This window comes from Anolis carolinensis, chromosome 6 (genome assembly GCF_035594765.1).
Source record: "Anolis carolinensis isolate JA03-04 chromosome 6, rAnoCar3.1.pri, whole genome shotgun sequence".
Classification (NCBI taxonomy): domain Eukaryota; kingdom Metazoa; phylum Chordata; class Lepidosauria; order Squamata; family Dactyloidae; genus Anolis; species Anolis carolinensis.
Window position 1 is genome coordinate 7,536,610 of NC_085846.1, and position 23,663 is coordinate 7,560,272.

General features: G+C 43.4%; 1 protein-coding gene across 1 annotated transcript; it reads right to left on the reverse strand.

The window, feature by feature from the left end:
- Positions 1 to 506: 506 nt before the first annotated feature.
- rnf31 (ring finger protein 31) lies at positions 507 to 23,252 on the reverse strand. Its single transcript, XM_062983794.1, has 22 exons — positions 23,088 to 23,252; positions 20,569 to 20,753; positions 18,901 to 19,047; positions 18,053 to 18,208; positions 17,868 to 17,927; positions 17,233 to 17,314; positions 16,752 to 16,941; positions 15,034 to 15,424; positions 13,562 to 13,828; positions 11,616 to 11,879; positions 10,363 to 10,545; positions 9,646 to 9,858; positions 8,956 to 9,129; positions 8,753 to 8,851; positions 8,517 to 8,606; positions 7,846 to 7,960; positions 7,305 to 7,423; positions 3,771 to 3,884; positions 3,549 to 3,606; positions 2,492 to 2,588; positions 925 to 1,099; positions 507 to 805 (listed from the first exon to the last, which is right to left on the reverse strand). Exons 2-22 carry the CDS (start codon positions 20,749 to 20,751, stop codon positions 752 to 754), a joined length of 3,231 nt encoding a protein of 1,076 aa, XP_062839864.1. The 5' UTR covers positions 20,752 to 20,753; positions 23,088 to 23,252; the 3' UTR covers positions 507 to 751.
- Between the last annotated feature and the right edge of the window lie 411 nt (positions 23,253 to 23,663).

The following is a 23,663-nucleotide window of genomic DNA, read 5'->3' on the forward strand; positions in this document are numbered from 1 at the left end:
CAGTGATTCCAGCCATGAAAGCCTTCAACAACAACAACAACAACAACATAGTAGTAGTAGTAGTAGTAGTAGTAGTAGTAGTAGTAGAAGACAATTATCATTATTTCTAAATTCTTAAAGTGATCATGGTGGCATATTTCACACTTTGATTCCTCTTTTATACAATGATTTTTCTCTTACTATTTCAAGTTTAATGAATGAGAGGGAAATAGCTTTTTATTAATTATCCCGAAGCTGTGGATATGACGAACAAGTTCAATCAGGCATGGGTGAACTTCGGCTCTCCAGGTGTTTTGGACTTCAACTCCCATAATTCCTGGCTTCAGGCCCTTTCCTTTTCCCCCTCAGCCGCTTAAGCGGCTGAGGGGGAAAAGGAAGGGGCCTGAGGCCAGGAATTGTGGGAGTTGAAGTCCAAAACACCTGGAGAGCCGAAGTTTGCCCATGCCTGAGTTAGATCCTATCGAACAAAGAAGAAGAGGAAAGAGACAGCAACCAAGGGTCTGGCACTTCTTTAAATCACAAAATATTTTTTTATTCCGAGCAGGTTAAAGATTATGGCATAGGGAACAGATAACCCAGAAGTCCCAATGTTTACGATAGGAAGCTCTCAAGGCTGCATCTTGAATAGAAACATCCAATTCTGAAATGTTCAAAGGAAAGATTTCTTTGTGAATCCTGCTCTCCTTGGACGGATCTCAGCTCCAAGGCTTGGCTTTTCTTCTCCCTGCGGCTGAGGTTTGTTTCCATCCAGCTACTTCCTTCGGCGAGGGATTTTGGGACCCAGAGGGACCCCATCCCTTAGAGTCTAGATGGATTTGAAAGAAAAGAAAAGGAAAAGTTAGCCATGGAGAAGGAACTGCCTGCTCTTTCCTGCCTTGGATGGCCAGATGCCCCTTTTTTCTCCTCCCCTCTCTTGAAATTCACCTTGACCAGGCGCCCCCGATAGACCTCCTCGTCCTCGCCCGGATCTCGCGGCAGCACCTGAGCAGCAGGTAAGTGGCGGCGGCATACAGTCTCCGCTTCTTGGACCGTGTACAAGTCGACCGGATCCAGGGAATGGCTGTTGATGAGGCTGACCAGATACTCCTTGTAGTGTGCCCTGGGAGTGTGTGTGTGGGGGAAGACATCAGTCGCTGTGTCACATTTTGTGTAATGTTATAAGGCTTCTTCCTCTGTTGCTCCACGCTCCCCGGATCTTTAAACCAGGGGCGGGCAGCTGCATGTGGTCTACATTTATTTACTTACAGTATATATATTCCGCCCTTCTCACCCCGAGGGGGATCGCAGAACATACATATGTGGCAAACATTCAATACCATTTACACACTGACAGGACAGTTGTACATAGAACAGTAGAATCCGACTTCTGCGTATTTGACTTCCGCTCATCCAACACACCGTATTATCTGAGGAAGAGGAGAAGGAGCCTTTTCCCCAGCAACAAGGAAAGAGGCTCCTTCTTCTGCCACCCTCCCTATTATCCAAAAGTTTCACTTATCTGACATTTTGCCCACCAGTTTATGTCGGATAACAGAGACTCTACTGTATATATGGCTTTTCCCATCTTCGGCATGTTGGAGGCTTGTGCTCGGTTCCGGCCACAGGGGAGTGCTGTCACTCCATCTCCATGGCGAAGAGCTTTGTTTGTAAACTTTCCTCCTTGGTTGAACAGCTGGCATTTCCTTATGGGTGCCTCAAAATACTTCCCCACTTTTAAGTGGTACTTATTTATCTACTATTTATTTATTCAAGGAGCCCCGGTGGCGAAGTGTGTTAAAGCACTGAGCTGCTGAACTTGCAGACCGAAAGGTCCCAGGTTCAAATCCCGGGAGCGGAGTAAGTGCCCACTGTTAGCTCCAGCTTCTGCCAACCTAGCAGTTCGAAAACATGTCAATGTGAGTAAATCAATAGGCACCACTCCGGTGGGAAGGTAATGGCGCTCCATGCAGTCATGCGGCCACATGACCTTGGAGGTGTCTATGGACAACGCCGGCTCTTCGGCTTAGAAATGGAGATGAGCCCCAACCCCCAGAGTCAGACACGACTGGACTTAACATCAGGGGAAATCTTTACCTTTACTTTTATTTATCTACTCACTTCTTGCTTTTGAACTACTAGGTAGGCGTAAGCTGGGCTAAAGGCCAGGAGCTCATCCTGACCCCGGTTTCGTACTATCAGCCTTCTGGTTGAGAAGATTTACTGCAGCTGGTGGTTTAACCTGCTGCGGTAAAGGCCAGACCTTAAGCTATATGACCCTAAAATTGCATGACTAAGTACCCCCAAAACACCTCCATGAAATTTACCAGTCAGTCTCCCGCTCAATCTGACCCATCTCATAGGATTATGTGGATGATTTGGAGGAGCTGATATGCACATATGCAACTTTGAGCTCTTTGGAAGAAAAGTGGGATATAGAATAATGGGATCTTAAGACTTGGGACAGCTGCCGTGAAGCATATACAGTTGGAAATAAACAAGAAGGTGAACTTACTGACAAAGGCCGGCATATCCAGCGGGTGTCTCTTTGCCGCAAGGCTCGTCTACTAACCCATCGAAGGTTTCTTTCTGCTCCATAACACGACATCCATCTGAATGGAGGAGTGGCACAAGCGTTATTTGTTATTATTTGTAATATAATAATATATAATAATAAAACAATATAATAATAAAACATCCAAACCATGATAAAGCACATTTAGTGTATTACAAAACAATACCAATCTACTTAAAACTACTCTGTATTACTTCGGTAATAGCTCAATAGAGCAAAGGAGCAAATTATTCACAGTCCAGAAGGTTAAAAGACCCCAAGTTGCAAAAACCAGTTTAAAAAATAGAAACAATAAGCGAATGAATGAAAGATGGTGTTAAAATCAAGACAGGAATTTCAGAAGAGCAGAATTCATGGTAAGAATCAAGTTTCCAAAAAAGGTATGCTTAAATAAAACCATTACGTTACTTACTTCTAAAAAGTAAGATTCGCGCAGTTATCCTCAGGTATGAGGATATTTTATTTCATTTTATTTACATCCCACTTTTTACCAATATGGGAACACAAAGAAGCTCACAATGAGTTAGAACAAAAACATTTAAACGTTTTTTTGACTGAGGACACATCCCCATTATAAAATTAATGCAGTTTGACACCACTTTCACTGTTGTGGCTTAATTGCTATGGACTAGCCCTAGGAGTTCGGAGTTTTATAAGATCTTTCTCCTTTGTCAAAGAATGTTTGTGCCTCACCAAACTATAACTCCCATGATTCCACAGCACTGGGCCATGGCAGTGAAAATGGTGTCAAATTGCATTAAACCTACAGTGCAGATGTGTGCTGAACTGCTTTTATTCTATAGCAGGCATGGGCAAACTTTGGCCTCCTCCAGGTGTTTTGGACTTCAGCTCCCACAATTCCGGCTGTTAGGAATGGTGGGAGTTGAAGTCCAAAACACCTGGAGAGAGGGCCAAAGTTTGCCCATGCCTCTTCTATAGTGTTGATCACCCCGCATTCTCAGCTATCCAAGATTTCCCAGAATCCTTTGGCTCTCACCTGCAGGAGTGGCACGGGTTCCAGCTGGAGGGTCCGTGTTGAACCCAATGTTGTTATCCTGGAAACAGGCAAAAGTTGTGAGTGAAGTGTAGGATGCTGCCGCAGATGAACTCCCTTCCTCCCTCCCAAAGGAAGGATGGAGCAAGTGAGAAACTTCGACCATTGCTTTTTGGTTGTGTCTTTCCTGCACTCTTCCCATGCTGCCTTGGCACACAAACCAACCTGTAAGAGACCCTGCAAGCGAGGCACGTCCCAGTCGCGCAGGTAGAAGAGGCAGTCACGGGGATGGTGGCCATGGAGAGACCGTCGAATGGGGCAGTCAGGTATCGGGCATTTCTGGGGAGTAAAAACGGAGACAACATTGATGAGAAGCTGGAAGACTGTTTGTAGAGTTGGAGAAGAGCCCAAGGGCCATCCAGTCAAACAGCATCCTGTCATTATTATTTTTTCCCTGTTAGAAGTTCACTTTATTAGCATTGGCTCAGCTCTCTAATCTGTTAAAACTTGTTTTAGATGTTGATCCTCTCTTCTAGAGTATTAATTATCTCTCCCAATTTGATCTCATCCACAATCCTGATCTTCCCAGAGATCAGGCAAGCACCCATCCTGTCAGCCTTTAAGAAAGATTTAAAAACCTGGCTCTCCCGGTGTGCCTTCAATAATTGATTACAATAAGACCCTTCAGTATTGATAATCACCGTGCTCGATGTACTGTCTCCTTGCCCTCTCCGTTGGTAATAATTTTTCGCTTACCCCACCTCCAAATCCCCCAGTTAATACTGCAGCACTTTATTATCTACCTCATTAGATTTTTAATTATACACTCCTCGCACCTTTGCCCAGTTCTCTTATTATTTTAAATCGCTGTTTCGTCTTATATGCTGGTTTTTATTTAATTACTACAGTACTATTTAAAATGATGTTCTATTTTGTTTAAATTTTTCTCGTTGATGAATGTATTTTATCCTGTTTTATTGTGGTTATCTGGACATAACCCCATGTTAGCTGTCCCAAGTCCCTGTGGAGAGATGGAGGTGGGGTACAAAAATAAAGTTGCTGTTGTTGTTGTTATTGTTGTTATTATTGTTGTTGTTGTTGTTATTAATTTGATCAGCATGCTCTTTATTCCATCATCTAAGTCATTGATAGCATAGAATCATAGAATCATAGAATAGTAGAGTTGGAAGAGACCTCATGGGCCATCCAGTCCAACCCCCTGCCAAGAAGCAGGAAATCTCATTCAAAGCAGCCAACAACACTAGGCCCAGGACAGAACCTTTGGGACTACAGCCCCAGCCACACAAATATATCTGATGTGTTGTTGAAAACTTTCATGGCCGGAATCACCTTGATTAGCATTGACAACGGACAAGAGGGATCCTCTCACCTCTGCAGGAGTCTACCATATACCATGCAGCTGTGGACAAGTCGACAGGGACCACCCAATGCAAGATTGCCCAAGCACAAATCAAGGAACATGAAAGGCACTGCGGACTAACTCAACCAGAGAAGCCAGCCAGAGCAGAGCATCTGATGAACCAGTCTGGACACAGCATATTATTTGAGAGCACAGAAATGCTGGACCACGCTAACAACCACCATGTCAGATTACACAGAGAAGCCACTGAAATCCACAAGCATTTGGACAGTTTTAAAACAAAGGAAGAAACCATGAAAATGAACAAAATCTGGCTACCAGTATTTTAAAAACTAGAATCAGGAAAGTAAACAAAGAATAACACTCAGCCACAGCCTTAAATTAATCTATCTGTCTCCTCCCAAATCCATTACACTCAAGGCTTTGTCTAATCCTCTTTTGACAATGATGTAATTTTCAGGAAATCATGCCATGCTCTCAAGGGGCAGGAATGTATCTCAGGATTTTATTCCGGTCAATAACTTTATACATTAGTGAGGACGCGTACAAAAACATCTCTATCTCTTCAATATCCCAAATAATAATAATAAAAAATAAATCTCAAAATTCCCATTAGATATGTAATGCACTCCAAAATGTTTCCAGCAGATACCTTTTACCAGATATAACCCTTTTAACCCTTGTCTCATTAGTCTGGCAAAAGCCTCCAATTTGTGGAGTTATTTAGATTCCAACAATTGCTCTGATCTTCAACTATTTTGAAATTTTCCCCCACAAATTATCAGGATTTTCTTTGTCGTTCTTGAGGATTAGAAACTTGTCATAGTTGTTTCTAAAAGGTGGGAAATCCAGCTCTTAGCAACTAATGTGGGTGTAACCAGATGGCGTGCCAATGCAAAGTGTACATTACAGGGTGCACCAATTTGTTTAAATATTAAGAAACAACTGGAACGTGGCTCAGTAAATGATGCTAAGGAAATTTATCTGGATTAGGCCTATGTTTATAATGGATTTTAGTTTCGGGCAAGGCATGATCCGTTTCCTTCTTCCATCCAATCAGATTGAAGAGTGACCCACCTTATGGGGTGAAATTTAAATTTAAAAGACCATCAAAGAAAACATTGGAAATCAAGAGAGTCAACAGATAATCCTGAGTCAGAATTTTTATCCAATCACATCCAGGAGATTTTGAGGAAGCTAAAATAACACTTTATTTTTGGAAAGCTTGCAAAGTTACTTGTGAAAAGTAATGTGTTCCTGTTGCTCAACAGTATTTGGGAAGTAACTCATTACATGTGTTGTTGAAGGCTTTCATGGCCAGAATCACTGGGTTGCTGTGAGTTTTCTGGGCTGTCTGGGCATGTTCCAGAAGCATTCTCTCCTGACGTTTCGCCCACATCTATGGCAGGCATCCTCAGAGGTTGTGAGGTTTGTTGGAAACTAGGCAAGTGGAGTTTATATATCTTTGAGAACACAAAAATGCTGGATCACTCTAACAACCACTATGTCAGGCTACACAGAGAAGCCACTGAAATCCACAAACTTGTGGACTATTTCAACAGAAAGGAGGAAACCATGGAAATGAACAAAATCTGGCTACCAGTATTTTAAAAAGCTCTAAAATCTGGACAGTAAATAAAGAACAACACTCAGAAGACAGAGGAATGACAGACAAGAAACTATCTGGGCCAGCTAACACCTCCCAACAAAGGATTCCCCCAAGCAGGAAGCAGCCAGGCTTTGAAGCTGCAGGGCTATTCAATACTAATCAAGGTGGCCAATTGCAACATTCACACTTGCCTCAAACAGACAAGAGTTCTTTCTCCCATCCTGGACATTTCACAGATATATATAAACTTCACCTGCCTAGTTTCCAACAGACCTCACAACTTCTGATGATGCTTGTCATAGATGTGGGCAAAACATCAGGAGAGAATGCTTCTGGAACATGGCCAGACAGCCCAGAAAACTCACAGCAATGGAGTAACCCATTACACAATGCCATTATTTGATGAAATCTTGACAAAGTAACGTTGTTTATTGTACTCTTTGTTACTTCTGCATTATTCTTGGTATTTTTCGGAGAGGAAAACGTAAAATGAACATAGGAATAGTGTAAAATTTGGGCGGGAAAATGTACAGGCAATACCTGGAAATACTCCTAAAAGGGAAATAATTTTTAATTTTAGTTACTTTGGGAATCAACTAAAACCTGCTACTAATGACAATGACAATATACCCGAAATACTGCATTATTGCATCCTTGTAATCCTCCCAAAGTAACTCATACCAGTAAATGAGGTAGTGGTAATGCATTTAGGGAAATACTATATGCACTCTTCCCCACCAATACCAACTAACACAGAATCTTGACTTACGGCTGCGGCATAGAAAGGCCCGTAGCAGCCGCTGCAGAAATGATGCCTGCACTGGGAACACTGGAAATGCATGCAGCCTCCTCGGGCCAAAGCGTAGGAGAACTTGCACTTGGGACACGCTAAAAGGAGGGGAAAGAAGAGAAAGGTTAAGGAGCAGAGCACTAGAAAAGGGCGGCTGCAGGATTGAAAGGAAGGCCACTGCACCCCAGGACATGTTTCTGGGCCTATATAGATAGTCCAGTGTGATTCTACAGCAGGCATAGGCAAACTTTGGCCTTCCTCCAAGTGTTTTGGACTTCAACTCCCACCATTCCTAACAGCCTCAGGCCACTTAAGCGGCTGAGGGGCAAAAGGAAGGGGCCTGAGGCTGTTAGGAATGGTGGGAGTTGAAGTCCAAAACACCTGGACGGCCAAAGTTTGCCTATGCCTGATATACGCCGTATCTCAAAAACAAAAGCAGACTTTTTGACACTTCTGGGGGGTTTGGGTTTGTTTTTGGGATTTTTGTATTTGTTAGAGGGATGATGGTGGGGATCCTCACCAATCCCATTCTCCTGCAGGTAGACAGCCAAGCCCTGCGCCTGGTACTCCGGATCGTTGGTTCGCTTCCACTCCAGGAAGCCTTCGCACGTCACTCCCTGATGCTGCGGCTCCCACTGCAGCCAAGGAAAGAGGAGACAAAGAGCCAAGGAGGATCAATATTACTTCTCTGCAAACAATTCCCATTCTTCTCCCATTCTGTTCTCGGCATTTGTACTTTTCCCCAGCCTCCAGCTGCCAAAGGTATCCATCAATAAAAATGGACTAGAAGCATAGAATTGCAAAAAAAACCCAAGGACCATCCAGTCCAATCCTCTGCAATGCAGGAAAATACAATTAAAGCCCTCCAGACTGATGGACATAGGACAATCAGTCTCTGTTTAAAAATCTCTAGTAAAGGAGACTCAATTGGACTTCAAGGCAGCATATTACACTAATTTGCTACTCTTTGGGCTGAAGTTTTTTTTAATGAGAGATGAGCATTCCCTCTTCACAGTTCTCTCCATTTTTGCTGGTGCTCCATCATCTGGAACCCCAGATTTTCTAAACCAGGCATGGGCAAACTTCAGCCTTACTGGCTGTTAGGAATTGTGGGAGTTGAAGTCCAAAACACCTGGAGGGCTGAAGTTTGCCCATGTCTGTTCTAAACACTCCCAGGAGGTTTGGACTAACCTGTCGCTTGCAGAGGACGCAGAAACTCTTGCAGCACTGCGGGCATTTGGCCTCCAGCTGTTCCGATTCATAGATGAAGCCAAAGGAACACTGGGGAAGAAAAAGAGAACAAGGAAAAGAGGGGAGGATTGTCATCATAATATAAAGTCAGCTTGAAGGTACAGCACCTTTCCCATCTCCTTCACTCCTGATCCTCTTTTCTTGGGAAACAAGAGCCCCAAAAGCGGCTTACTTACATGCGTGCACCACTGAAACTTTGGATCCCGCATGAGCACACGCTCCGTCAGCTTCTTATGGAAAAGTTCGTAAGTTTCTCTGTCCAGGCAGCTGCGCAGCTGAGGGATGAGATGGTGGGAGGAGAGAGAAGCGGTTAAAGGAAAGGGAATATGGGAAGAGAGGTTGGAACATTTCAAAATGTATCACACAGAGACAGAGGCACCTGGATGTCAAGAGTGGAGAAGTAGTTGAGAAGTTCCATCTCATCGCTGATCTCTGGCTGGGAGCAAGCCGGACACACCAGGTCAGTGATGTGCTTTTCTTTAACGGCGATGGTGAAATGGAGAGCAAAGCATTCTGGGCAAATGGTGCACTCGCACGACGTCAGAGATTGCATCTGGAAATAGAAGAAGGGATGGGATGAACCAGGTAAGTTTCCCAACTGCAGTCCATATGTTGCTGGTGGCCAGCTAGATGCCACTAAGGAGTTGCAGAGTGTAGGAAAGTTCCTTAATTTTTTTAAAAAAAAGATTGGAGTAACTTATTCACATGAATCCTGAAACCCACCACCAAATTAAAACTCTCCAAGATTTTAAAAAAGTTGACTTTCCTCCAAAATTAAGTTTAATAATAACAATAGTAATAATAATAATACCACCACCACCACCAAGAAGGCTCTTCTCCCAAGTCTTCACCAAACATGCCAGTGATGGTTATGCGATCAAGAGAATTCAGAGAAACACCAGTTGAATTGAGATTATGGGTCAAGGAATGGAAAGAAGCAACAGCACCTCCTGCTGACTTTTGAACAAACCATTGCAAAAAGCACCTTAAGGCCCTTGGGAGCGGTTTGGCTAATTCTAATGTGTTCTGAAACCCAACTTGGGGCCAAGGGCTGGCATTGGGTACCGACCTTATTGCGAGGAAGGGCCAGGCTGCAGACCGCACACTCCCAGGTCAGCAAGCGCTTGATGAAGTCCCGGTTGGGGGAGGCCTTGACCGCCTCCACAACATCCGCCAGTTCCCAGCCTCCATCGGCCGGCTGCTCCAGCATCAGGGAAAGCACCAGCTCTGCCCGGCCCCAGCTGGGCAGAGAGAAAGTGGCCAGGAGGCGTCGGAGGAGTGCCTGAAAGGAGAGAGGTAGAAACGTTCCGCAGCAGCTGGAGCAGAAGATCCAAGCTCTAGTCTTCCACTGACCTGTGAAACTCACAGAATTGACTCTGGGTCATGCAATTATTCTATGTTGTCAAAGGTTTTCATGACCAGAATCACTGAGTTGCTGTGCATTTTCCAGGCTGTATGGCCATGTTCCAGAAGCATTCTCTCCTGATGTTTCGCTAGTCTCTAGCTTTCCTATATAGAAATGTAATTATTTCTATGAAGTCTTTTATAACTTTTAATGCTTGAATCTGATCTTGCATTGCTGAAGCCCACTCGCTCTACTGCTATGCTTAAGAAGCTTCTGATCTGCTAAACTGCTGCTGTTGAGGTTTTATGTTTTTAAATTACCCAAAAAGAATCAAATACCCTGCCTTGAAATGACTGGAGGAAAAACATGATTGATATATAAGAATGCCAGGAAGTCATAAGAGGGGCAGGTCCTTTTGAAAACTTTCTCTTTTTCTCTCACCTGTCGGTCTGGGTTGTGGAAATCTATTGGGGGGTCTTCGTCCTCCCATAACCGCTGATGGAAAGGCTCCAATAGCTGGCGCTGCAGCTGCACCAACGCCTGCCACAAGTCACCGTTGTTCTGGTAGAGGGCCTGCAGCACAGGGCCACGCTCCCCAAAGCCCAGTGCTTTCAGCTCCCGGATCTGTCCACAAAAGAAGTATGGCGTGAAGGCTAGATGTGACCTAATCTGGTCCCTAAACTACCTCCAGTACTGATAATCCAAAGCTTTATCTCTTATGGTCAGCTTCCAGTGAAAGTTGACCATAGAGTCACATCGGAGGACTTAAGAGATTTATATTAATCAAAACTGGGAAGAAACAAATCTGCAAAGTTAACCTGAAAATATAGAGAGCCAATTGTTTCCAAACTCAGTACTGACCCCTCCCAAATATGCCTCCCTCCTATTTCAACTATAAATGTTTTCCACTTCTAAGGCATCTATCCAATGTTCATGATGCCTTCATGTTCCCTTTAGCCAGCTACTTCATAACATTCACCCACATTCAAGCCTTGCACCTTCTGGATGTCACAGAAGTGAAGTCAATTTTGGGACACTCCAAATCTTCTCTGAGTCCCCACCCACAGGACACAAATTCTTCTCACTTTTCCCACCGTAAGCCTCTTCTCTTTCTGATAATGTTTCCAGAACATCTCTGCTGATTTTGCCTACTTTCCCAACATTCTGTTTTTTAAAAAAAGTTTGCTTTCAATTCTCCAGACTCCACCTCTTCCCCAGTTTTGCAGTTCATTTATATTTTACCAACCCTGATTCCTCACATCAGTTCTCTTTCTCTTTCAATTCCCTACAAAAGTTTTTTTAAAATAACATTTTTCAGCTCTCATTAATTGGAAGCTTCTTCTGCTCTTATATCTGATTAATGACTGGAAAGAAGTTCAGTGATCGGAGACAGGAGTCTATTTCAAGACTGTGGACTCCTGTCTGCAATCACCAGACTTTTTTCAGATCGCTAAACAGATGTAAAAGCAAAAAAAAGCTTCCAGTTAGGAACAGCTGGAAAAGATTTTTAGTGCAATATCTAGAATCTCTAGCAGGCAGGATTAAGAGTTTTGGGAGACTATTGGAACAGTAATCCCAAAATGCAACCATGTTGTTGTTTGAGGAATTTGGCCCAGGAACCACAGGTTTTCCCACCTTTGCTCTATAAAATTTCTGCACAATTTCTATCTCCAGAGTACAGTCATTTGGCTCACCTTGCTCCGCCGTGCGCTCAGACACCGGCTGACGGCTTCGTCCACATCCCCCTGGCTTTCCACCCACGCAGTTTGGACTTCTTGCCGGGTCAGGGCCCCCAGGCCCCCTCCAGGCTCCTGCTCCCCTCGCTGGGTGGCCAACTCAGCCACATCTTCCAGTACAGAAGGGAGCTCTGAATTCAGCCAAGCCAGGGGTCGTTCTGCACCTGAGTAGCGTAAGGCGGCTGCTACCAGTTCGGGCGCTACACCCACTGCCTCAGCTTCCTGTGGAGAAATGCAGGAAGAAGGAAACAGGGGAGACCCAGGTTAAGGCTGGAGGGACAAGGCAGAGCAGGCCAGACTATGAACAAGGGACTTGGAGGAAGGTTAGCAACCAGATTTTAGAGTCACAGATTTGAGAGACTACAATGACCATCCATGTCCTGGTCTGCTCTGATAGTGAGGAGGAGTTGTTGGAAGGACCAACGTTGGAGACCAGCAGCTCCCAACAGCCCTCCCAGTCTAGCTTAGTTATCACAGAAGAGGAACCTTTAGCAGTAGCTACCACTTCACAGCTGGCAAAGCAAGCAGAAGCCAGTATATCATGGAAGGCTGAGGAAGGGTCAAGGGCTCCATGTCTTTTATAATACAGAGGAGAGCATACTGCAATCTGCAGGTCTGCCTGATTAGCAGAGAAACGGGCTCTACACAGCAATACCCAAAAACATAGGATAAAAGGTTCTCAGTATTTCAGTCTTGTTTCAGGTGGCAACGTCTTTGCTTTATGGTGTAACTCTGGACACTCTGGATTATCGGCCTTGTTGATTCTAGATGAGATTGTTGTGTTTTGGATTCTGACTTCAATTTCAGACTGTGCTCTCTTCAGATTGTCATCTTTATTGACTTTGAATTGGAATTCTGGCTGCTGTTTGTTGCTGCATATCTGAACTCTTTCACTATGGTTTGGACTCTGAATTTGGAATTTACCTTGCTCCCAACAGCTAGTGTGTACTAAAACTATAAGCTTACAAGCATTTTAGCTTTGGGCTGCCCATGTGTTAATATCGAGACTGTTTGAAGCATATGTTGTTTGTTTAATCAGGACAATCCAGCCCAACCCTTTGCCATGTAGGAAAATACAATCAAAGCACTACTGACAGGTTAAAAACATTCAGAGAAGGAAACTCCACCAAACTCCAAAGCAGAAACGTATTAATTTTGGTTGCCTTTCTCTGGACTCATTCCAGCTTGTCAATATCCTTCTTGGATTGAGGGTACCCAGAACTGGACACAGGATTATTCCAGGTGAGGTCTGACCAAAACAGAATAAAGTGGGACTAACTTCCCTCAATTTGAGACACTATAATCCTACTGATGCTGCATAGAATTGAATTTTGTTTTTGGGCTGCTGCATCACACTATAGACTGATGTGCAACTTCAGAAAGCCAGTGGATGATAACTGGCAGGGACAAGTAAGGCTATAGAAAAAGAATATACTATTTATCCTATATTTTTCTCATCCCCAGCTATTCTTCTACTTCCATACCAAAAGACAGACAATATGGAGAAAGACAGAACAACACCCTAACTGCACCATTCTTTGGGATATCTCAGCTGATACTTGGTAAAGTTATGTTTTGGGCTCTAAACCCAATTCTGACTTTGCCAACTCCCAAACTCAGACAATATTTGTTCATCTTCTCTCATCCTCCTTGTTTTACCTCAGAACACCTCAGTGTCCTTAACTAAACAATATCATTATATTTCATGGCCAAATGGCATGTTTTCCTCTCTGCATTCCTATCTTGAAACATCCAGATGTTTATTGGTATAAAAACTATCCACCTTGGAGGCCTTTATGGGATTATTTTGAAGGCAGAAGACGCCACAACACCTCATGCGTAAAGGATGGGAAAGGAACTGAGGGAGGGAGCATGGACCAAATGTATGAGGAAACCCAACTCACCCTGATCATGGCAATCATCTTCTGCCCATCCTCACGCAGCTTTTCCTGCCTCCGATGCTCTGCCTCTTCCAAGGAGATGGATGGGGCCTTCCATGGAGTCTTGGCTTCCACCGGTGCCCCCTTCTTCTGCTTGCCTTCTTCCTCCAGCTTAGGTGGTGACATTGAGTGCTCAGGCCCGGCTCTCTGGCTGGTGCGGTTGCACATCTCGCACACACGGCCACGGCCCTTATTCCAGAAAGTGCAGTGTTCACACTGCCAGCCAGAGAGCTGTGGAGTTGGGGATAAATAGGGAGTAAATGTCATGAATGCAGAGCAAATAAAGCCCGAACTCTCCCAGAAGTCAAGATGGCCAAACTGAGGCTCTTGTCCTTTGAGGAATCTCTAGAAAAGACAATAATGCTTGGGAAGGTAGAAAGCCATTTAAAAGAGGATGGCCACATTCCATATGGACAGAGGCAACCAAAAAAGTCATGGCTGTCCTGAGTCTGCGCAACCTAAACAGATTAGTTGAAGATTGGGTAATTTGGGGGACTATCATTCTCAGGGCCGTCTTATGTCAAAGCCAACTTGAAGGCAAATAACAACTCAGGTAAGAACAGGGACATAAGGTATCCTTGAAGATTAACTTGATGTTATGATTTCAGAAGTATCTGAATGTCTGCCACCATTCCCCTCCAAACCAAGGAATTATAGCACATTTACTCTTTAACTGCCATGGTTCTATCTTACGGATTTTTTTCTCTATTTAGCAAGGCAAATTTTGAATTTTCAGTGAGAGGGAAATAGTGCCTCTCCAAATGATAAATCCCAGGATTATGTAACATGTCATTTAAAAGTGGAATTTCAGTGGTGGCCCCTCGGCTTTCAAACTCTCTCCCCAGCGATATTCAATCCATTCCTTCCCTTCTTGCCTTCAGAAAGAAAGTTAAAACATGGCTATGAGACCAAGCTTTTGGAAAATAACTACAGTGCAATAAATTAGCATAGAATCTGTTTAATGACAATTTGGAATGGCTCTGGATCATGACTTTGGATTACGTGATTTTAATGACTGATATAACTGTTTTTATATGTTTTAATCCTTGTGTGTGCCCCTCCTGGGCACACAGAAGACTGGGCGACTTGGATGGCACTGAACAGACTGCGCTGCACTATGGCACCACGGGATTCAGAGCCAGCCTTAAGAAATGGGGCTACAAAGTAGAGTCCACAACATGCAAACCACAAACCTACTACAATGCAGTCTGAGCCCTGCCACATGCACAACCAGAGGCACTCCCAAGTGACCAGCTAAATGTCAAAGGACATTTAGTATAATGCCATGTTATTAACTTTGTTTGTGTTTTTAAATACATTGCAAATATACCCTAGGTTCGCTTCTGACATGATAAAAAATAAAAAAAACCACACCAAAAATGGGGTGCAACTATTACGCAACGGCGACTATTGTGCGATGAAATATGGGTATTTACCTCTTTCTGGTGCTGCTGTCCTGTCTCCTCTCCCCATGCTATCAGGGGTTTTGCATCCCCAGTGCCAGGCTTCCCAGCCAGTCGTGGCCTCTCGCACACAGCGCACAGCACTGTGGCTGCCTCGTTCTCAAAGGTGCAGGACTGACATGACCATCGGCCCCGGGCCAGATGTCCCAAGCTCTTGTGCTCTTCCTCTGTGTTGGCGCTCACAGGTGTCTTGCAGCCGCGAGGACGGTCACAAGCTACGCACAAGATGGCGCGGGCGTCATTGTTCATGTGGCAGGCTGCGCAGCACCAGGGAGGGCGTTGAGTGGGAACGCTGAGCCAGGAAGTCGGGAGGGAGTCAGTCGGCGGCCGCAAAGATGCAGCATCGGGAGTTATGACAGACACGCTTCAAACAAACCAGAATCACACCTTTAATAGACGTTCGCACTTCATAGGGAGTCAACCATTCATTCATATCTGAACTACAAATTAGGTACTGAAAAGATTTACTTTTTGGGCCACAGTTCCCAGAATCCCCCTCCCAGCTACCACGGTTCTTTTCTGTTGTCAAGCAAAGTCACTTTGCTAGGCTTGCAAGGACTGAACAGTTTATTTCCTGATTTTAAAAAGAGCCCTCACTAAATTTCAGTTTTAAAAAGTTGACTGAAAATTAAAATTGGATGTATACCTTGAGAAAGGTTCTGCTAAAAAAAAAATTGAAACTAAATGTGAGATATGGTGACTGCAGCACAAACAGTTTATGCTAAATATTGGGAATGGGTTGATAGCTCTTCAAATGTAGGTTGGTTAAAATGTTTTGGAATCAGAAGAAATTGATAAATTAACCCATTAAGGGATAGAATTGGAGATAATGGAGTTTATTTACAAAATATTTGGAAAGAACATAAAAAGATTGAATGATAATATGCTTCGAGGAATGAAAATTATGGACATATTACAAATGGGCATATTACAAAGAGTACACCTTTTGCTGCTGCGCATTACATTCATCAAAAAATCCTTTTTTTGGTTTCAGGGTTTTGAAAATTGAGATGCGCATTATTTATTTACAGTATTTATATTCTGCCCTTCTCACCCCGAAGGGGACTCAGGGTGGATTACAATGAACACATATATGGCAAACATTCAACAGCCAAACAACATATATAGACAGACACAGAGGCATTTAACATTTTTTTTCCAGCTTCACGATTCCGGCCACAGGGGGAGCTATTGCTTCACTGTCCACTAGTGGCTGTACTTCCTCATTCCTTTCCTCGTGTTTTGCTGGCAGTTTTTATGATGTTGTAAATTAGTTAAATTAGCCTCCCACACAAAGCGTACCTAAATTTCCCTACTTGACAGATGCAACTGTCTTTCGGGGCTGCATAGGTCAACAGCAAGCTGGGCTATTTAATGGTCGGGGGCTTAACCCGACCCGGGCTTCAAACTCATGACCTCTCGGTCAGTAGTGATTTATTGTAGCTGGTTACTAGCCAGCTACGCCACAGCTGACACCATTAGACTTAAGTAAATATGGGTAGTTGTAGTACAAAATAGCTATTATGGATATGGCAAATCAAATAAATAGTTGGCCTTGAGTGGTTTTGTTTTACATTTAAATTCAATACATTTTGAATTAGATTTTAAAGAATTTTTGTGGAACTCCTATGATGCTTTTGTGGAACCCTAGAGTTCTGTGGGACAGTTTGGGAACCACTGTTCTTGGATACCTGGGAGGTGGCGCCGGCGGAGGGCTGCGCCAGGCTTGGTTATTCAGGGGCGCTCGGTGGTGATGGGTCCGCGAAGGGTGTTTGTGGAAGAGGAGGTCGCAGTCTGGGCACAAGGACTGGGCGCAGGCCGAGCAATGCAGGGAGGGAGGCTCCAGCCCACAGAGCAGGCAGGCATCCGGGGGTAAGTACCCTGCAGGGGAGAACAAAAGAGGAAGCAGGGGCGAATTTACCTTCCAAACCTTCACAGAAAACTGAGTGATCAAATGACCTCAAAGTGGACTAGAGACTTGAATTGCAAACTCCATTCCTGAATCACAAACTGGAAAGAATTCTCTTTCAATGCCCGTCTCAGGGGTGTAAATTCCCAGGATCCCATACTATGTGCCAGACAATAAATTTCATCAAGTGAAAAATGTTCAATATTTTTTACTAGAAAAAACTGTGGGCCTTTTAGGTCACCAGCCTCTGGAGGTCACATTACCTGTGTGTGAAAATGCTGGAACTGGGTGCTGGGGACTTTGTTCTTGAACAGACACAGGGAAAGTGTCTGTCATGAGGCTGGCCTGAAAAGCAAAAGAGACACTCCATATAAGGGGAAGAGTTTTATTTATGCTTCCATGCCTTCAAGGAGGCCACATAAAAGGCTCTGGACACTTCTACGCCTTTCCAGTGGTATCCTTCTGCTTTTAAGTGGATTTCACGTGCTGAAACGTTCAATTTGTGGTTTAACATTCTACTTCTTTTATCTTGTTTTACTATGATTATGTTTGCTGTGGCCAGACTTCACCACCCATATGATCCTTTTTTGACCAGTAGGCAATTTAAAATTGAAATGGTAAAAATAAATACATAAAATTAACATGGTCTGCCTATGATTGCCCTTGAAAAGTTTTTTAGTTTAAAGAGGGATGCAGATTTAAAATCTAAACACCTAAGAAAGTGTTGCATGGATCAGCTGTGCTTTGCAGGCTGGAAAGGTGTGTAGAACTAGATCCTGGCTTGCAGTGCAAATACACACAGCTGAGTTTTGTTTTGAAACCCAGAAAGTTGAGCTCTCTTTTGCAGTCTGAGAAAGTACCTCAGGCAGTTAGGCTCTGCTTTGCAATTCAGACTCACCCTTAAATTGTCACCTCCCTGCATTAACTCATGCAGCACCAGAGGATTAGGGTGGTTATCCTGAAAGGGAAAAAGAACCATGTATATTCTTCAACTCACAGCAGGGCTTCAATACTTCCCCACCTCTTCCCCTCCTTACTCCCCACTTTAATCCAATATTTTTGGGGATCCCGGCCTTATCGTACCGAAAGGAGGAGATTCAGTTCAGCGCGCAATAAAATCACATCCACTGTGATGGAGGCAACAAGGGGGATGTCTGGTTCCTGTAGATGTTCAGGGAAGCACAGCCCATCCGTCTGTTCTTCAGAGTAGCCATAAAGGCGAAGGACATCCCGGCCACCCTGCCAGAAACACAGAAGCTAATAAGCAAATGCAACACAGGGTGTCTCTTCTCCAGAGTCAGGCTGATTCTTCCCAATGGCTGGGAATGCCTTCATGATTTGAAGCCAAGCTGGCAATGACATAAAACGGGGTTTGTGGTGGTCACTTTCCTACTGAACATTCTGCCAAGGTCAGCCAGGCACCTTTTGGGGGAGGGGTGGGAGAGATAGTGCATTAGGGAGCTGGGGATGTTTAGCTTGGAGAAAGATGGAAAGGATATCACATTGAGGAGTGGGCAAGCTTGCTTTTTCCTGCTTTAGAAACTGGGAAACAGTGCAGCAAAGGATTCAAATTGCAGGAAAAGAGATTCCACCTAAACATTAGGAAAAACGTAGCTTGGTATCAAAAAGACTAACTTGGAGCCAGGTTATCATCCCAGGGGGGCAGGGGCAGAAAGTCCACAGATTCAAGAGACCACCACTGAGAAAGCCATCTTCCAAGTACCCAGATATTCTGCTTCTGTTATAAGGACCACTGCAGTTAAGTGGTGTCAAACTGCATTAATTTTACAGTGTAGATATATCATTAAAATAGATGGTTTTTTACGATTACATAACAAAAAGGAAGAGAAAACAAAAGTGAAGCAGAATGGATGGGGGAAAGACAAAAGTGTATGTGGCTTGAGTCAGTGAGATGTGAATATCTTTCTCACCTGGATGGTATCCACTGTGTCACGGAAGACGGGATTGTTGAACTTAACCGTTCGCCAGAACCGGGGCTTGTGGGGGTTCAAGAGATTGCGGCCGTATTTCTCCAAGATATTCAAGGCAGTGGAGATTTTGTGAAAATCCTTTTCATGCTGGGAAGGAGTAGGGGGATTGGACTTAACATCTTATCAGACTCTGCACATTTACACAAACACAACCCTTATGGAAATCAACTCTACAACACTTTCAGACACAATACAACTGGTCTCTGAGACCCCATATGGAAGAGATATTATCAACTATTATTTATTTATTTATTTATTTATTGCAATATTTATATCCCGCCCTTCTCACCCAACAGGGGACTCAGGGCGGCTTACAATAAAACACATATATAAAAATTGTACAATGCACTATAAAACAGTTAAAATTATTAACTTACATCGGACATTCATAAAACACATTCTAAAATACAGATGGGCGTGTTCAATTTTAAATGACTGGGTCTGTCAATTGAGTTCCAGCGTACATAATAATAATTAGCACTGCTAATTGTTATTCGAATGCCTGGCCCCACAACCAAGTTTTAACCTTCCTATGGAAGGATAGGAGGGAGGGAGACTGCGTGACTTCACTGGGGAGGGCGTTCTATTATCAACCAACTAACTCCTAAGGACTACCGTGTTTCCCCGAAAATAAGACAGTGTCTTATATTAGTTTTTACTCCCAAAGATGTTCTAGGGCTTATTTTCAGGGGTTGTCCTATTTTTCCATGAAGAAGAATTCATATTCATTGTTGAACAAAAAAAATGAACATTGATTCTATACTGTACAGTAGTTGCCATCACAAACCAACATAACTAAACCAGACAAACTGTAACAAATTTCTTGTTACTACCATTATTTCCATATACAACTGGTATGTAAGCTGCCCCGAGTCCCTCTGGGGAGATGGAGGTGGGGTATAAAAATAAAATTATTATTATTATTATTATTATTATTATTATTATTATTATTATTATTATTATTATTATGTACATTTACCAATCCTGCATGCTATGGTCTTTTGTTTGGCGGGTGCCGGGCATGCTTCCAAACAAAAACTTTGCTAGGTCTTACTTTCGGGGGAGGCCTTATATTTAGCAATTCAGCAAAACTTCTACTAGGTCTTATTTTTTGGGAATGTCTTATTTTCAGGGAAACAGGGTAGAAGCTTACTTCTCAGTGTCTAAAAATGGAAGTTCGTGTTCTTAGGACTCTACACCACTCAGTCATGTCTTATGTAACTACCTACAATAAATGCAAATTTAATTATAACCCATCCTACCAGTCTAGGTTTTAGTACCCTCATGCCAAGATTTCTTAATACTTACTCACTATACCTTGATCCTTACAACTATAGCTTCCCTGCCTCACCTATGTTGTTTTTGTTGTGGTTACTTCATGTTGTTGCTGTTGTTCTCTTCTTGCTCCTCCTTTTCCTCTTCCTCTTCTCTTCCTCCTCCATATATTCATGACAGACATTGCACATTCTGCTTATTCAGATACTTAAAGCCCCCAAACCATTCCAGAAAGTAGGGACATCATCACACTACTCTCATCTCCATGGCTTCCAGGCTGTCCACTCATTTCAACCTCTATTCTTATACCTGATTTCCAAAATGTCCCCTTACCTGTCCCTGGGCATTGGCTTGTATGAGGCCCCTGGCGTCTATTTCCTGGTACTTTTGAGTCACGGGCAATGTCACCTCCACCAAGCGCTGGACAGATTCCGGATTCTGCTCCGCAGGGCTCTTAATCAGAGCAGCCACCAATTCATCACGAAGGGCAGTGAACTTCCGCTCCACTTCCTCCATGGCTGCCAACAAAATAAGTAGAGGGAAGGTGGAAGAACATAGTAAAAGATACAGAGAAAAGCAGACAAAGAGAAGTGAGAATGTTTCTTATAAACTATCTATCAGTGCTTTTCTTCAAGGAGTCAAGGCAGATTCTTATTGTATGGTAGAGATACAATCCTTTCTATCTTTCTATATATATATATATAGAGAGAGAGAGAGAGAGAGAATTTTTATGTTATATCTATTCCTTCAAATATATATATTTAACTTTTAAATTTTATACATTATATACATTATAAAAGGTAGAGGTTTCCCCTGACATTAAGTCTATTATTATTTACAGCATTTACAGCATTTACAGCATTTATATTTCGCCCTTCTCACCCTGAAGGGGACTCAGGGCGGATCACATTACACATATAGACAAACATACAATGCCTTTTAACATAGAACAAAGACAAGACAAACATAGGCTCCGAGCGGGCCTCGAACTCATGACCTCCTGGTCAGAGTGATTCATTGCAGCTGGTTACAGCTGGCTTGCTCTCCAGCCTGCGCCACAGCCCGAGCCCATTATTATTATTTATTCATTTCTATCCCGCTTTTCTCCCGTGGGTGGGATTCAAAGTGGCATACAACATATAAAATTCATACAAATACATCAAACAGCAATACATAATCAATTAAAACATCATATCCCAATATAAAATTCCAATTAACATATCAAATAAAACAATTTTTAAAACTTACAGCAAGCACCATTTAAAGATATCCATAACCTCCAGCCAGTCAAGTTATTTGTCAAGTATTATAAAAAAAAATTTTTTTAGTTGAGTCCAACTCTGGGGGTTGGTGCTCATCTCCATTTTTAAGCCGAAGAGCCGGCATTGTCTGTAGACACCTCCAGGGTCATGTAGCCGGCATGACTGCATGGAGTGCCATTACCTTCCCGCCAAAGCGGTACCTATTGATCTACTCGCATTTGCATATTTTCAAACTGCTAGGTTGGCAGAAGCTGGGGCTAATAGCTGGAGCTCACTCTGCTCCCTGGATTCGAACCACCAACTGTTCAGTCCGCAAGTTCAGCAGCTCAGCGGTTTAACTTTTGTGCCACCATGGCCCCTCTTTATACATTATACATTCCTTTAAAAGGCTGGGCTGTGGTGCAGGCTAGTTAGCAGCCAGATGCAGTAAATCATTCTGACCAAGAGGTCATGAGTTTGAGGCCAGCCTGTGTCGGGGTGAGCACCCGACAAAAATTAAAATATAGCTCCTGTTCGTTGCTGACCTACAACCCGAAAGATAGTTGCATCTATCAAGCAGGAAATTTAGGTACCACTTATATGTGGGGAGGCTAATTTACGACACCATAAAAATCATCCAGCCGCCACAGTGGATGATGAAGCAGCTGCTCCCCCTGTGGCCGGAATCAAGCATACCCTCGGGAAGTGTTGTCGAAGGCTTTCATGGCCGGGATCACAGGGTTGTTGTATGTCTTTCGGGCTGTGTGGCCATGTTCCAGAAGTATTCTCTCCTGACGTTTCGCCCACATCTATGGCAGGCTTGGATACCACACAACGTCTGAGAATGCCTGCCATAGATGTGGGCGAAACGTCAGGAGAGAATACTTCTGGAACATGGCCGCACAGCCCGAAAGACATTCAACAACCCTGTACCCTCAGGAAGCTGGAGATAGTTTAAATTGCCTCTGTGTCTGTCTCTGTATTTGTTCTGTTATATGGCATTGAATGTTTGCCTTATATGTGTACAATGTGATCCGCCCTAAGTCCCCTTCGGGGTGAGAAAGAAGGGCGGAATATAAATACTGTAAATAAATAAATAAACATTTAACTTTTATGTACCATTGAGTCCTCTAAATATACCTTTATGTATTATATAGTCCTTTAAATATATCTATTTAACGTTTAACTTTAGCTTGCATAGATTATGTATTCCACTATTAAATATATATTTCAGTTTTATGTATTATAGAGTCCTTTAAACATACATTTAATGTTTATATGTTAACTATTCCTTTAAACCAGGCCTGGGCCAACTTGGGCCCTCCAGGGGTTTTGGACTTCAACTCCCAGAATTCTTAACAGCCTCAGGCCCTTTCCTTTTCCCCCTCAGCCGCTTAAGCGGCTGAGGGGGAAAAGGAAGGGGCCTGAGGCTGTTAAGAATTCTGGGAGTTGAAGTCCAAAACCCCTGGAGGGCCCAAGTTGGCCCAGGCCTGGTTTAAATATATATTAAACTTTTAACTATTTGTATAGATTATCTATTCCTTTAAATATACGTTTAACTTCTGTGTAGAAATGGGAAGGAGAGACCCCCCAAAACGGGGTCCTGCTTACCAACTTGGGCCGGAAGTCGAGCCCCTTCCTCTTCTAATGAGCCCCAACAGCTGAAGGCTGAAGCGGAAGAGAGAAAACGGACGAGAAACGAAAGGGAAGGGCAAAGCAAGGGACGCCGACAGCGGCGCCATCTGGCAGGAGGAGGAACTGCAGCCCTGCTGAGCCAAGACGCACAGGGGACGCCTAACGAGGACGCCTCTGCGCATGTCCAGAATACGTGGGGACTCCAATCTTGGGAAAGTGTATTGCTTTTTACTGTGTTAGCCACTTTGGGTCTCCTTTTTAGAGAGATAAACTGGGATGGTAATCATAATAATAATCATAACAATCATAGTTCCTTTTTGGGGAGAGTGGATATAAGAACTGCTGTGCGCATAAAGTACTCTGCACATGGTCAGAGGCATTACAATGCAAATTTAAATGTGGCAGAATGGAAAAGGAGATCTGCTTCTATTCCAAAAAGCACTCTGTGCATGGTCAGAGACATTATAAGGCAAGCTTAAATGGGGAATAATGGGGAATGAGCACTGCCTATACTTCAAAAGGCACTCTGTGCATGCTCGGAGGCATTACAAT

What these genes read in the sequence shown, in the direction of transcription:
- rnf31 (XM_062983794.1), bottom strand. Translation starts at nt 20,751, where the DNA reads ATGGAGGAAGTGGAGCGGAAGTTCACTGCCCTTCGTGATGAATTGGTG. An exon ending in TCTCCACTCTTGACATCCAG is followed by an intron (nt 8,852 to 8,955) that starts GTGCCTCTGTCT and finishes CTCATCCCTCAG; the next exon opens with CTGCGCAGCTGCCTGGACAG. An exon ending in AACCCGTGCCACTCCTGCAG is followed by an intron (nt 2,589 to 3,548) that starts GTGAGAGCCAAA and finishes TCCTCCATTCAG; the next exon opens with ATGGATGTCGTGTTATGGAG.